Source organism: Pan paniscus, chromosome 3 (assembly GCF_029289425.2).
Source record: "Pan paniscus chromosome 3, NHGRI_mPanPan1-v2.0_pri, whole genome shotgun sequence".
Lineage (NCBI taxonomy): Eukaryota > Metazoa > Chordata > Mammalia > Primates > Hominidae > Pan > Pan paniscus.
In genome coordinates, this window is record NC_073252.2 from 39,752,539 (window position 1) to 39,767,003 (window position 14,465).

At 42.7% G+C, this 14,465-nt stretch overlaps 1 protein-coding gene across 1 annotated transcript in view; it reads right to left on the reverse strand.

Moving 5' to 3' along the window:
- SMIM14 (small integral membrane protein 14) overlaps positions 1–14,465 on the reverse strand; it is a 92,432-nt gene that overhangs the window by 16,878 nt on the left and 61,089 nt on the right. The window contains exon 3 of the mRNA XM_003832189.6: positions 9,248–9,296. Within this exon, the coding sequence (XP_003832237.1) occupies positions 9,248–9,296 (49 nt within the window). The remainder of the gene's footprint in view (positions 1–9,247; positions 9,297–14,465) is intronic.

Below are 14,465 nucleotides of genomic sequence, written 5' to 3' on the forward strand. Positions count from 1 at the left end.
CAGGTGCTCGCCACCACACCCGGCTAATTTTTTGTATTTTTAGTAGAGACTGGGTTTCACCATGTTGACCAGGCTGGTCTCGAACTCCTGATCTCAGGTGATCCACTCACCTCAGCCTCCCAAAGTGATGGGATTACAGGCATGAGCCACCGCCCCCGGCCCCTCTTCTTTCTCTAGCCAAGGATTCCCTGGCCTGGCTATGCATCAGAATAGCCTGTGACAGTATCAACACCACAGATTCTAAGGCACTGCCTAAGACCATCTGATTCAGGAGCAGCTTCGGGGTGGGATCAGGAGCCAACAATATTTTTTAAAAGCTTTCCACATGAATCTGATGCAACAGTTGAATGCGAACTTGTCTGGCAGCATTTGCCAACTATGCAAATTCAGTCTTCCTGGGGTACTCGTTATTTCCCTGTCTACCATGTTCTTACAACTGACTCCATTTATTCACCTATATCCTACATCCCTCTTCCATAAAAATCTCCATTTCCTCCACCCACTTTTTCCTCTGCCTTCTCTGGACTACTATAGCATTTCTAGTTTGAAGGAATGGTTTCCTGTCTCTCCTAATTAACTTTTTAAGAACTGAGACCATCTCATAGCTGTTTGACTGTACCACCTCTTAGATATATAATCCCTGAGCCTCAAGTTTCTTTTTCTTTTTTCTTTCTCCTCTTCCTCCTCCTCCTCTTCTTCTTCCCCTTCTCTTCCTCTACTTCTTCTTCTTCTATTATTATTATTATTTTGAGATGGAGTCTTGCTCTGTCACCAGGCTGGAATGCAGTGGCACCATCTTGGCTCACTGCAACCTCCGCCTCCCAGTTTCAAGCAATTCCCCTGCCTCACAAATAAAATGCCAAATGGAATATTCACAATGAAGCTGTTAACTTAGCTGGATACCAAGAGGATGAAAAGGTAGAGACAGAGGCTCTAAGAGCTGGCCCATCCTCAGAAGATTATTTGTATAAACTTATATAGGTTTCTGCTGGGGAAAGCAAAAACAGAACAGCAGTGAAAGTGGACAATACACCGGTATGCTCTAACCCTGTAGTTTTTGGTCCTATACAGTAATTACATTATCCTAAGCATAGCTACCAGTTTTCAAGCTGAGTCAAGGGTGATCTCTATCATTCCCTAATGTAGATCTGTTATTCTCCTACAGGCTGAGTATTCCTACTCTAAAAATCTAGAATCCTCCAAAATCCAAAACTTTTTGAGAGCTGACATCATGCTCAAAAGAAATGCTTATCAGAACATTTCACATTTTCAGGTTAGGGATGGTCAACTGGTAAATGAATCTGAAAAAAATCTGAAACTGAATACACTTCTGGCTCCAAGCATTTCAAATAAGGGATATTCAACCTATACTTTCATATTGTGTTCTGCGAGGGTGCCCCATAGTGTTATTTCAGATTAGCGTTTTTTAGAGAAAGATAACCTGAATGGAAAGCATCCTCTCTTTTGTTTAAAGGATTCTATTAAAAATGAAATACATGATTTTTAAGCAGGGGGCTAAGGGAAGCCTCACTAAGAAGGCACTCTGGAGTAAAAATGTAAAGAAAGTGAGGCTGTCAGTTGTGAGATTATCCGAAAGAAGCACATTTCAGGCACAAGGAACAGCGAGAACTCCTGATTCAGGAGCCTGTGGGATGTTCATGGAGGCCAATGTGGCTGAAGTGGAGTGACCTGGGATTGGTGGTATAGTGAGGTGGGATATAAAAAAAAGATTAAGCTGGGTGTGGTGGCTCACGCCTGTAATCCCAGCACTTTGGGAAGCTGAGATGGGAGAATCACTTGAGGCCAGGAGTTCAAGACCAGCCTTGGCAACATAATGAGGTCCTATCTCTACAAAATAAAAAACAAACAAAATAAAAAACACCTGTGTGGTGGCACACACCTGTGGTCCCAGCTACTCAGGAGGCTGAGGTGGGAGGATTGCTTGAGCCCAAGGGGTTGAGGTTGCAGTAAGCCATGATTGCACCACTTCACTCCAGCCTGGGCAACAGAGTAAGACTTTGTCTCCAGAAAAGAAAAGAAAAAGATTAAATCAAAAGAGTAACACGATTCAGATCATGTTGGCCTTATAGGTCATAATAAGCTTCTATTACATATTAAATAGAAAACCACTGAAGAGGGCTTTTTTTTTTTTTTTTTTTGGACAGGTTCTTACTCTGTCACCCAGGTTGGAGTGCAGTGGCTCAATTACAGCTCACTGCAGCCTCAACCTCCCAGGCTCAAGTGATCTCCTAACTCAGCATCCAGAGTAGCTGGGGCATAGGCACAGGCCACCACGCCTAGCTAAGTTTTATATTTTTTGTAGAGACAGGATTTCAACATGTTGCCTATGCTGGTCTTGAACTCCTGAGCCCAAGTGATCTGCCTGCTTTGGCCTCCTAAAATGGGATTACAAGTGTGATCCACTGTGCCCAGACACCACTGAAGAGTTCTGAGCAAAATGCAGATGATATCTGACTCTCATTTTGACAGAACCACTCCATCTGTTGTGTTTTGAAAAACGAGAAACAGAAACACAGTGATATGGTTTGGCTGTGTCCCATCCCAAATTTCATCTTGAATTGTAACTCCCACAATTCCCATATGTCATGGGAGGAACCTGGTGGGAGGTGATTGAATTATGGGGGGGCGGGCCTTTCCTGCGCTCTTCTCATGATAGTAAACAAGTCTCACCAGATCTCATGGTTTTAAAAAGGGGAGTTTCCCTGCACAAGCTCTCTTCTCTTGTCTGCCACCATGTAAGACATGCCTTTCACCTTCCACCATGATTGTGAGGCCTCCCCAGACATGTGGAATTGTAAGTCCAATAAACCCTTTTCTTTTGTAAATTGCCCTGTCTTGGGTATGTCTTAAATTAGCAGTGTGAAAACTGACTAATACAGACAGTTAAGAACCTGTTGCAATAATCTATTAACATACGAGATGATGATGGCCTAGAACAGGGAGGAGGCAGTGGGATAGTGAGAAGTGGTAGAATTTTGGATGTATCTTCAAGATAGTGCTTGCTGATAGATGACTGGACAGTGTGAGAAAAAGGGAAGCCAAGGATGAGTCTCAGAAGGATAGAACTGCCATTAATTGTTATAGGAAGGATCTCAAGAGAAGCAGAAATTCTGAAGATGTTGAATTTGAGGCGCCTTGTTAGACATCCCAGTGGAAATGCCCAAAAGACAGTCATCAGCATACAAGTAATGAGTCATGAGACCAGATGAGATCACCAAGTGAGTGAATGTCTAGAAAAGGAAATGATCCAGGGGCTAAGTCCTGGAGCATTCCAAGGATAAAAGTTAAGAGGTCTGGGGGACAGACAGACGCACCGAGAAAGAAGACAGCAGATAGCCGCAATGCAGCCAGGCACAATGGCTCACGCCTGTAATCCCAGCACTTTGGGAGGCTGAGGTGGGTGGATCACCTGAGGTCAGGAGTTCAAGACCAGCCTCGGCAACATAGGGAAACCCTGTCTCTACTAAAAATACAAAAATTAGGCCAGGCGTGGTGGCTCACGCCTGTAATCCCAGCACTTTGGGAGGCCATGGCAGGTGGATTATGAGGTCAAGTGATCGAGACCATTTTGGCCAACATGGTGAAACCCTGTCTCTACTAAAAGTACAAAAATTAGCCAGGCGTGGTGGCGTGCACCTGTAGTCCCAGCTACTCGGGAGGCTGAGGCAGGAGAATCGCTTGAACCCGCGAGGTGGAGGTTGCAGTGAGCTGAGATTGTACCACTACACTCCAGCCTGGCGACAGTGTGAGACTCCATATCAAAAAAAACAAAAAACAAAAATTAGCTGGGGATGCTGGTACACGCCTGTAATCCCAGCTACTTGGGAGGCTGAGGCAGGAGAATGGCATGAACCTGGGAGGCGGAGCTTGCAGTGAGCCGAGATCGCGCCACTGCACTCCAACCTGGGAGACACAGCGAGACTCCGTCTCAAAAAAAAAAAAAAAAAAAAAAAAAGAAAAAAAAAAAAAGGAAGCCGCAATGTGACAATGGGAAAAAAATGTGACATGGGAAATATGGAGAAGATTTAGTTATTAAAGGTTGAAACTAGATAATTTCTCAGATTACAACTTTATCAGGAAGAAGCAGAAGGCTAGGAATTGTATGCTAAGTACTAAAAATGGGCCAGGTGTGGCAGCGCATGCCTGTAATCCCAGCACTTTGGGAGGCCGAGGCAGGTGGACTGCTTGAGCTCAGGAGTTCGAGACCAGCCTGGGCAACATGCAAAACCCTGTCTCTACAAAAAATACAAAAATTAGGCCAGGCATGGTGGCTCACACCTGTAATCCCAGCACTTTGGGAGGTTGAGGCGGGTGGATCACGAGGTCAGGAGTTCGAGACCAGCCTGGCCAACATGGCGAAACCCCATCTCTACTAAAAATACAAAAATTAGCCGGGTGTGGTGGCAGGCGCCTATAATCCCAGCTACTCAGGAGGCTGAGGCAGGAGAATCGCTTGAACCTGGGAGGTGGAGGTTGCAGTGAGCTGAGATCATGCCATTGCACTCCAGCTTGGGCAACAAGAGCAAGACTCCATCTCGAAAGAAAGGAAAAAAAAATTAGCTGGGCATGGTTGCGTACTCCTGTAGTCCCAGCTACTCAGGAGGCTGAAGTGGGAGGATTGATTACTGAGCCTGGAAGGTCAAGGTTCAGTGAGCCCTGTTTGCTCCACTGCACTCAAGCCTGGGTGACAAAGTGAGACCCTGTCTCAAAACAAAACAAAAAACAAACAAAAACACCCCAAACCATATTCAGTGCCAAATGCTAAAGCCCAAATAGATTGTATAAATAAGAACATACAGGCCGGGCGTGGTAGCTCACGCCTGTAATCCCAGCACTTTGGGAGGCGGAGGTGGGTGGATCACTTGAGGTCAGGAGTTTGAGATCAGCCTGGCCAACATGGCGAAACCCTATCTCTACTAAAAATACAAAAAATTAGCCAGGTGTGGTAGTGCATTCCTGTAATCCTGGCTACTTGGGAGGCTGAGGCAGGAGAATAGCTTGAGCCTGGGAGGCGGAAGTTGCAGTGAGCCAAGATCGTGCCACTACACTCCAGCCTGGGCAACAGAGCAAGACTCCTTCTCAAAAAAAAAACAAAAAACATATACATGTATATATTTCTCCACCATTTACTCTTTGGTCTGTGTTTTAACAACATTGACTCTACCTAGCAGCTGCTTCTATGACTAAACGAATAAATGATATTTCTGATATCACAATGATTAAACGCTGTTCTAAAACAATGGAATAACACCTGTGAAAAGGGGAAGAGTAAAAAAATAAGACAATGGAATATATACAAAATACAACTACAGAAATAAAAGGCAGAAATGAACGAAAGCAACCAATTTAAAAAAGTCAGGAGAAGAGAATAAAACGTATTTCTTCAAGGCTTATTTCAATTCTTAAGAAGCCTCAAATTCCCACGATCCTAAAACATATATTTAATTTTAAAAAACAACTTTTTCCAATTGAATAGTAGCACAATACTATCCAATTGAATAGTAGTATCTAAATATAAAGATAGGTAAAAAATATATGTTTTATTATTTTAAGAAAAAAGTATAAGCTCACTGGAGAAAATTTAGAATATAAGAAAAATAATTCTATCCCTCACAGTAAACTACTGTTTAACCATTTAAAAGCCTAGCTCTCAGAAAGGATTTTTACCAACTGCTAAAAGAACTGGGGGGAAAGAAAAACTTGCCAATATGCCTAAATGAATGTTCAAAGTTTCACCTTTCTTTTTAGAGTTAGGAAGTGACATTTTACCCACAGGAATGAGTGTATTTGGTTATAGGCGGGGCTGGTTCAAGAGTCACAAAAGCCGCACATGTAATAAACACGTGTTTTCCCATGGGGAGGTTCAATAAAATTATTTTCAACTAGGAAAACAGGTTTTAGCTTTACCTGTTGAGGCAAATATTTGAGCTGTATATTGTAGATTAATGAATGCTACTGGAGAAGTAACATAAAGAAGTCTGGAGGGAGGGAACCACCACCCATTGTCCTAACAATGCACATTTCTATTGCTTTCTTGTCTTGAAGGCATACATATCACCCAAATGGACTAGGTTCCCACAAAATTTCTACTTTAGGCTAGGCACTGCACTAGCTCCCACTTCTCTAAGCTGTTGTATCTGTGGAATTTGATGGGACACCCAGTTCACAAAGTAATAAAAATCATAATGTATAACAAGTCTCTTTACAATTACCTTACTGTGTCTTGTTTTAGTTTCATATATATAATAAACAGGCAGCTCTGCTTCAGAGATGTTACGTATCAGCAACTAACCTACTAATAAATGCAATTTGGCAATATGTAAATAGCCTTAAAATGTGTGAAGAAAACCAGAACGTATCACTCCAAAATATGCCTTTTTGACAGAGAAATTATTTTGGAGAAGCCGGGCATGGTGGCTCATGCCTGTAATCCCAGCTACTTGGGAGGTTGAGGCACTAGAATTGCCTGAACCTGGGTGGCGGAGGCTGCAGTGAGTTGAGACTGAGCCACTGCACTCCAGCCTGGGCGACAAAGCGAGACTCCGTCTCAAAAAAAAAAGAAAAAAAGAAATTATTTTTGAGCTGTAGGCAATTAGGAAGTAGCAAACAGAAGAAAAGCTCTCTCTATTCCCCTCTTTTCTGCCTAAAGGTAGGATACAAATTCTCCTTTATACACAACCCTACAGACTTAATAGTCCAGAGACAGCACCAGAGGAGTCTACAAACAAACCATACTCCATTAGTTTCCTCCCAAATATTTACTTTCCCAGTTTCCTATCCTTGGAAGCCTAAAATCTCTTTCCTATGTTCTGCCCTTTTTCCACAAATGTATTGTTCTTTGTTGAAGATGCTACATAAGCCAGAGTTCTGAGCCACTGCTTTGAGTTACTTTGCATTGAGCTTTCTCCCATATGATGCCACACACATTAATAAATTTGCTTTTTCCTTGTTCATCTATCTTTTTTTTGTTTTTTTTTTCTTTGTTTTAGAGAGTCTCACCCTGTCACCCAGGCTGGAGTGCAGTGGTGTCATCTCAGCTTACTGCAACCTCTGCCTCCTGGGTTCAAGTGATTCTGGTGCCTCAGCCTCCAGAGCAGCTGGGACTACAGGCACGTGCCACCACGCCCAGCTAATTTTTGTATTTTTAGTAGAGACGGGGTTTCCATGTTGGCCAGGCTGGTCTCAAACTCCTGGCCTCAACTGATCTGCCCACCTCAGCCTCCCAAAATTCTAGGATTACAGGCGTGAGCCACCGCGCCCGGCAATCTATCCTTTGTTATAGGGTGTCTCAGCAAAGAACTCTGAGGTTGAAGAAAAAATTATTTGTCCTCCCCAACATATGCACACAAAGAATGTTTATTCAAGTGTTGTTTATAATAGCAAAAAATATATCAGCAACCTAAGATTCTAGTAAAAGGAAATCATTTAAACGCTGGTGCTTCCCCACAATGAATTATTATTTAATTAATAATTTTTTTTTTGAGATGGGATCTCACTTTGTCATCCAGGCTGGAGTGCAGTGGCATGAACATAGCTCACTGCAGCCTCAAACTCCTGGGCTCAAGTGATCCTTCTGCCTCAGCCTCCCAAGTAGCTGGGACTCCAGGAGCATGCCACCATGCCTGGCTCAATAAATAGTAAGACAAATATATGTTGATATTTTATAAGTAGTGAAAAATAACATATACAATGTGATCCCATTTCTGTAAGTTTATATGAAATCTAATTATGCCAGGCTTCACCATCCTGTGAATGTCATACTTTCCTTCTTGCAGTCTTCTGATACAAGACTGGATTGGTTTAAATACTATTTTACTAGTTCCCCTTAAAGCATCTCTCAAAATATTTCTGAGTATCCTGAAAAAAGATGTGTCACATAATGGCCACTAAGTCTGTCACCTACATATACCATGCAGTATTCATCTTCCTACTGATTCCCACTTTACCATCACTACTGCCCATAAAGCCATGTGGAGAAACTTCTCCACTGCCAAATTCTCTGATGCGCATGTTAATGTCAGAGCCAAAGGAATGAACTCCACAGGCACCCAAAGTTTCCACACATGGAAAAGAAGGGCCTCCCCACCAAGAAGTTCTCAAGTGGCTGGGCATGGTGACTCACGCCTGTAATCCAAGCACTTTGAGAGGCCGAGGCAGAAGGATCACTTGATCCCAGGAGTTTAAGACCCATGTGGGCAACATGGGAAGACCGTGACTCTACAAAAAATTCTAAAAAATTAGCCATGCATGGTGGTGCATCCCTGTAGTCCCACCTACTAGGGAGGCTGAGGTGGGAGGATCACTTGAGCCTGGGAGGTCAAGGCTGCAGTGAGCCATGATCGCACAATTGTGCTCAGTGTGGGCGACAAAGCAAGACACTGTTTCTTAAAAAAAAAATTTTAAAAATTAAAGAAAAAAAAGAATTCTCAAGCCTGCCAACAGATGCAAATAGATGTTAGGGAGAGAGTGAATGGTTTGCGCAAGCAGCTTTGATGTCCCAGTTACACCTGCCCACAGTGCCCTGTTACAGACTTATTTGCCAAGAAAAAAAGACTAGGATATACCCGAATTTGTCAACAGTGGTTATCTTTAACTATTCTGGAAGTTCTTCTATTTTTTTTTTTTTTTTGAGACAGGGTCTCACTCCAGTCACCCAGGTTGGAGAGCAGTGGTGCGATCACAGCTCACTGCAGCCTCAACCTCCCCAGGCTCAGGTGATCCTCCCACCTCAGCCTCAGGAGTAGCTGGGGCTGCAGGCATGCACCGCCATGCCCCACTAATTTTTGTATTTTTTGTAGAGACAGGGTTTCCCCATGTTGCCCAGGGTAATCTCAAACTCCTGGACTCAAACGATCCACCGGCCTCAGCTTCCCAAAGTGCAAGGATTACAGGTGTGAGCCACTGCACCCAGCCTTTTTTTCCTTATACTTATTTTATAATGTTCTGCAATAAGCAGAGTTTTTGAGGCATGAAAAAAATTTTAAGTTAAAAAATGAAATAGTCAAGTAGCAAATACATTACTGAGAACCATTTTCTTATTAAAGAGCAAACTATGAGAATAATTTCTTTCTTTTGTGTGTATGTGTCGCTTTTTTTTTTTTTTTTTTTTTTTTTGGTAACCACCAGAATAGGCAATGTAAGAATAAATTCTGACAAATATTCACAGGCATCTGGCCTCTAATTCTGCCCCCAATGCCATCCTTTCTCCTGTCTCAGTGGTACTTACATTCCTGAAGACACTCTGTGTCTGTGCAGTAGGACTGGGACTGCCGTAACTACAATGAATAAGAAAGGGAAGTTAGCGATTAGACTTAAACAAAAGTGGACCATAATTATTAGAAAGATCATGTTTTGGCCGGGTGCGGTGGCTCACGCCTGTAATCCCACACTTTGGAGGCTGAGGTGGGTGGATTGTTTGAGCTCAGACATTCAAGACCAGCCTGGGTAACATAGCAATACCCCATGTCTACAAAAAATACAAAAATTAGCCAGGTGTGGTGGTGTGTGCCTGTAGTCTCAGCTATTAGGGAGGCTGAGGTGGGAGGATCACTTGAGTCTGGGAGGCAAAGGTTGCAGTGAGCCAAGATGGCACCATTGTACTCCAGCCTGGGTGACAGAGCGAGACCTTGTCTTAAAAAAAAAAATCATGTTTTCTTTTGTTTTTTTTGAGACAGGGTCTCACTCTGTTGCCTAGGCTGGAGTGCAGGGGTGCAATCCTAGCTCACTGCAGCTTCAAACTCCTGGGCTCAAATGATCCTCCTGCCTCAGCCTCCTGAGTAGCTGGTACTACAGGTGTGTGCCACCATGCCTGGGTAATATTTTAAAAATCACTTTGTAGAGATGGGGGTCTTACTATGTTGACCAGTCTAGTGACAAACCATGTTTTGGTTTTTATTATTATTATTATTATTATTATTTTATTATTATTATTATTTAGTTTCGCTCTTGTTGCCCAGGCTGGAGTGCAATGATGCAATCTCAGCTCACTGCAACCTCCGCCTCCCAGGTTCAAGCGATTCTCCTGCCTCAGCCTCCTGAGTAGCTGGGATTACAGGCACCCGCCACCACACCCAGATAGTTTTTTTGTATTTTCAGTAGAGATGGGCTTTCCCCATGTTGTCCAGGCTGGTCTTGAACTCCTGACCTAAAGTGATCCACTTGCCTCGGCCTCCCAAAGTGCTGGGATTACAGGCATGAGCCACCATGCCCGTGACCCATGTTTTGGTTTTTAATGAATGCTGTCACAGAATGTATCTTCAAAATCATACACAAACACAGAATACTCTGAGGGGCTGTCTACTTTTTTTCCTACCCAAAATAATTTTCAAATATACTGTGATCTGTTACAACTGACCCATTTCATTAAATAATTTTTAAAAAATCACCCATGACACAAATTCTTGCTGCCAATATATAATTAGGCATCCCAAAGGGAAAGTGCTAAACTGTAGAGAACTAGAAGAGTAAACCTTTGTTAAAGAGATTTTTCTTCTCATTGAAAATTAGAAGCAGATAAAGAAAAAAAAAACCAGATTCTATTTGTAGAAAATGCATCTTTGAAAGGAAGCATAAAGAATCAGTGGTTGGATAGATAAGAAACTAATAAAAGGAGTTACCACAAGGAGTGAAGGTACAATGGGGGAGTAGAGAAGAGTGACAGAAATAGAAGCTGAAGTTTTCAATGTCTGTCTTTTTATATAATTTTAGAATCATGTGATTATCAATTTTAAAAAGAAAGTTAAAAAAGAAAAGTCCCATCTATCTATATTATAAGCCATCCTTTTATAAGCATACAACCTATGCTGAGACCTTTTAGGATGTTTAAAAACGAAAATCTCATAAACCTTAAAATAGAGATGAATAAATAGTAAAGACAATGAGGGGCATATAACTTTCCAAGTTAGTCTTATTACTAACTACACCCTCTCCATTAGAGTAGTAATCCACACTTGGAATTGTTTGGGACGGCAACTATGGTGCAGTAGTGCTTAGATGGTTCAGCATGGCTCTGCAGAATGACAGGCCTAGATTTAAAGTCTGGTTCTGCAACTTTCTTTCTTTTTTTTTCTTTTTCTCTTCTTAGAGACGGAGTCTCGCTCTGTCGCCCAGGCTGGAGTGCAGTGGCGCAATCTCGGCTCACTGCAACCTCTGCCTCCTGGGTTCAAGCAATTCTTCTGCTTCAGCCTCCCTACAGGTGCATGCCACCATGCCCATCTAATTTCTTTTGTATTTTAGTAGAGACGAGGTTTCACCATGTTGCCCAGGCTGGTCTCAAACTCCTGAGCTCAGGCAATCTGCCCACCTCAGCCTCCCAAAGTGCTGGGATTACAGGCGTGAGCCACAGCACCTGGCCCTGCAACTTTCTAAGTTTCAAGACCTTGGGGCAAGTAATTTAACACCTCTAAGCTTCAGTTTCCTCGTCTGGTAAAATGAGGATATACTATCACCTATATCTAAGAGTAATAGTGAGAATTAAAATGGATAACAAATGTGAAATGCAGTAATGACTCAAGAAATGTTAGCTTTTATTACTGTGCCATACAAATTATGACTTCAACTAAACAACTATTGGAATTAACAACTAAACGAATCATTTTGTAAATTATTCTCTAAGATGATCAGGCTTGCTTTGGTGTATACTACTAAAAGTAGTCCTGTTTGGAGCCAGGCCCGGTGGCTCATGCCTGTAATTCTAGCACTTTGGGAAGCCAAGGCAGGAGGATCGCTTAAACCTAGGAGTTTGAGACCAGCCTGGGCAACATGCTGAACCTCTCATCTCTACAAAAAAATAGAAAAATTAGCCAGGCCTGGTGGTAGTAGACCTTGTTTCAAAACAAAAACAAAACAAAACAAAACAAACTAGTCTTGTTTTAATAAGAATGAGAAAATAGTTTTGTTTTTTTTTTTTTTTGAGACAGAGTTTCACTTTGTTACTCAGGCTAGAGATGAGTGGCACAATCACAGCTCAAAGCAATCCTCCTGCTTCAGCCTCCCAAGTAGCTGGGACTACAGATGCCACATTTTTGTATTTTTTGGTAGAGATGGGATTTTATCATATTGCCTAGGCTGGTCTTGAACTCCTGAGCTCAAGCGATCTGCCAGCCTACGCCTCCCAAAGTGCTGGGATTACAGGCATGTGCCACCAAGCCCAGTGAAGAAAACAGATTTTTTTAAAAAATTAATTTTAATGAAATAGAAACAGGGTCTATGTTGCCCAGGCTGGTCTCGAACTCCTGAGCTCAAGCAATCCACCCACCTCAGCCTCCCAAAGTGTTGCGATTACAAACAGTCATGAGCCACCATGCCCAGCCAGATCTTAATGTAAAAATATGCTGTATATCTTAACCCTTTCTAAATATGAAAGGAGTCAATCAAAAAACTCTTACTAAAATTACACATTCTTATTTTGTTTTTAAGATAGGGTCTTGCTCTGTTGCCCAGGCTAGAATGCACTGGCACAATCTTGGCTCACTGCAATCTCTGCCTCCTGGACTCAAGCGATCCTCCTACCTTAGCCTCCTGAGTGGCTGGACTACAGGTGCACATCACCATGCCCAGCTATTTTTTTTTTTTTTTTGTATTTTTGTAGAGATGGGGTTTTGCTATGTTACCCAGGCTGGTCTTGAACTCCTGGGCTCAAAGGATCCACCCGCCTCAGCCTCCCAAAGTGCTGGGATTACAGGCGTGAGCCACCATACCCAGCCTACTTTTTTTTTTTTTTTGAGATGGAGTCTCACTCTGTCACCAAGGTTGGAGTGCAGTGGCATGATCTCAGCTCACTGCAACCTCTACCTCCCAGGTTCAAGTGATTGTCCTGCCTCAGCCTACCAAGTAGTTGGGATTACAGGCATGCCCCACCATGCCTGGCTAATTTTTGTATTTTCAATAGAGATGGGGTTTCACCATGTTGGCCAGGTTGGTCTCTAACTCCTGATCTCAAGTGATCCACTTGCTTCGGCCTCCCAAAGTGCTGGGATTACAGGCGTGAGTCACCATGCTTGGTCTTTTTTTTTTTTCTTTCTTTTTATATAACACTTTCTACAAAGCTTCTGGAATGAACACATATTTTTTAAATGTCAGAGACCCATGCAGAGAATGAAAATAGCATGGTATGACAGAAGGGCAGTTGAGTAGCCACTTTAAATTAGGAAGACAGAGGCAGTGACACTTAAGTGCTATTTACAAGATAGTAAAGATCAAGGGTAGGCACATTTCAGGCAAAGTACATGACTAGGAGGTCCCTAGGTGACAAGGTGCCCTGCCTGTGAGTCGGTATCAAGGAACCAAAAGGCCACTGTGGTTGAAGCGTCTGAGACATGTTACTTAGCTGCTGCATGTAGTTAACCTCAGAACCAAATGCTCTCTACAAAGGCTCAGATCATCACAATGTCATGTTGTAATTTCTCTGACTGCCTCCAACTCTAAGACCTACCAATGTATATAACTTATACCTGTGTGTGTGTGTATATATATATATATATATATATTTTTTTTTTTTTTTGAGACGGAGTCTTGCTCTGTTGCCTAGGCTGGCATGCAGTGCAGTGGCACAATCTCAGCTCATGGCAACCTCCGCCTCCTGGGTTCAAGCGATTCTCCTGCCTCAGCCTCCCAAGGAGCTGGGATTACAGGCGCCTGCCATCACGCCTGGCTAATTTTGTATTTTTAGTAGAGATAGGGTTTCACCATATTGGCCAGGCTGGTCTCGAACTCCTGACCTCCAGTGATCTGCCCGCCTCGGCCTCCCAAAGTGCTGGGATTACAGTCATGAGCCACCACACCTGGCTGGAATACCTATATATTTTTAACACTGTGGAATAGGAATATTTTTTCCATTATATAATATTTGATATATTTGAATACAAACTTATTTTAACACAAACGTTAAAATTAGCACTTTGGGAGGCCAAGGCAGGTGAACATGACCAGTGTTTTTCTTCAGCACTAATCTCTCCTCCTTCCACCAGGAGGAGGAGGAGGAGGAGGAGGCTTCCCTTTGATGCTAAGTAATGTACAATTTTTCCTGCTATATGAGTATCTATAGAACCAATTACTCACACACAATTGGTAATTAGAGAAATTATGCCAGTTTAATATGGAAGGTGTGTTGGTTCATAAGTGTTTCTCCTAGGTAAAGGGAGCCAGAAAAGCAGGAGTCAAATTATGCCTTTCAGTAGAAAAGAATACAGTTTTTAGCTCACTGCTGGGCAGACAGGAGCCCTTTTGGCCTTTTTTTTTTTTTGAGACGGAGTCTGACTCTGTCTCCCAGGCTGGAGTACAGTGATGCAATCTCGGCTCACCGCAACCTCCGCTTCCTGGATTCAAGTGATTCTCCTGCCTCAGCCTCCCAAGTAGCTGAGATTACCGACCTGCACCATCACACCCAGCTAATTTTTGTATTTTTAGGAGACACAGGGTTTCACCATGTTGGCCAGGCTGGTCTT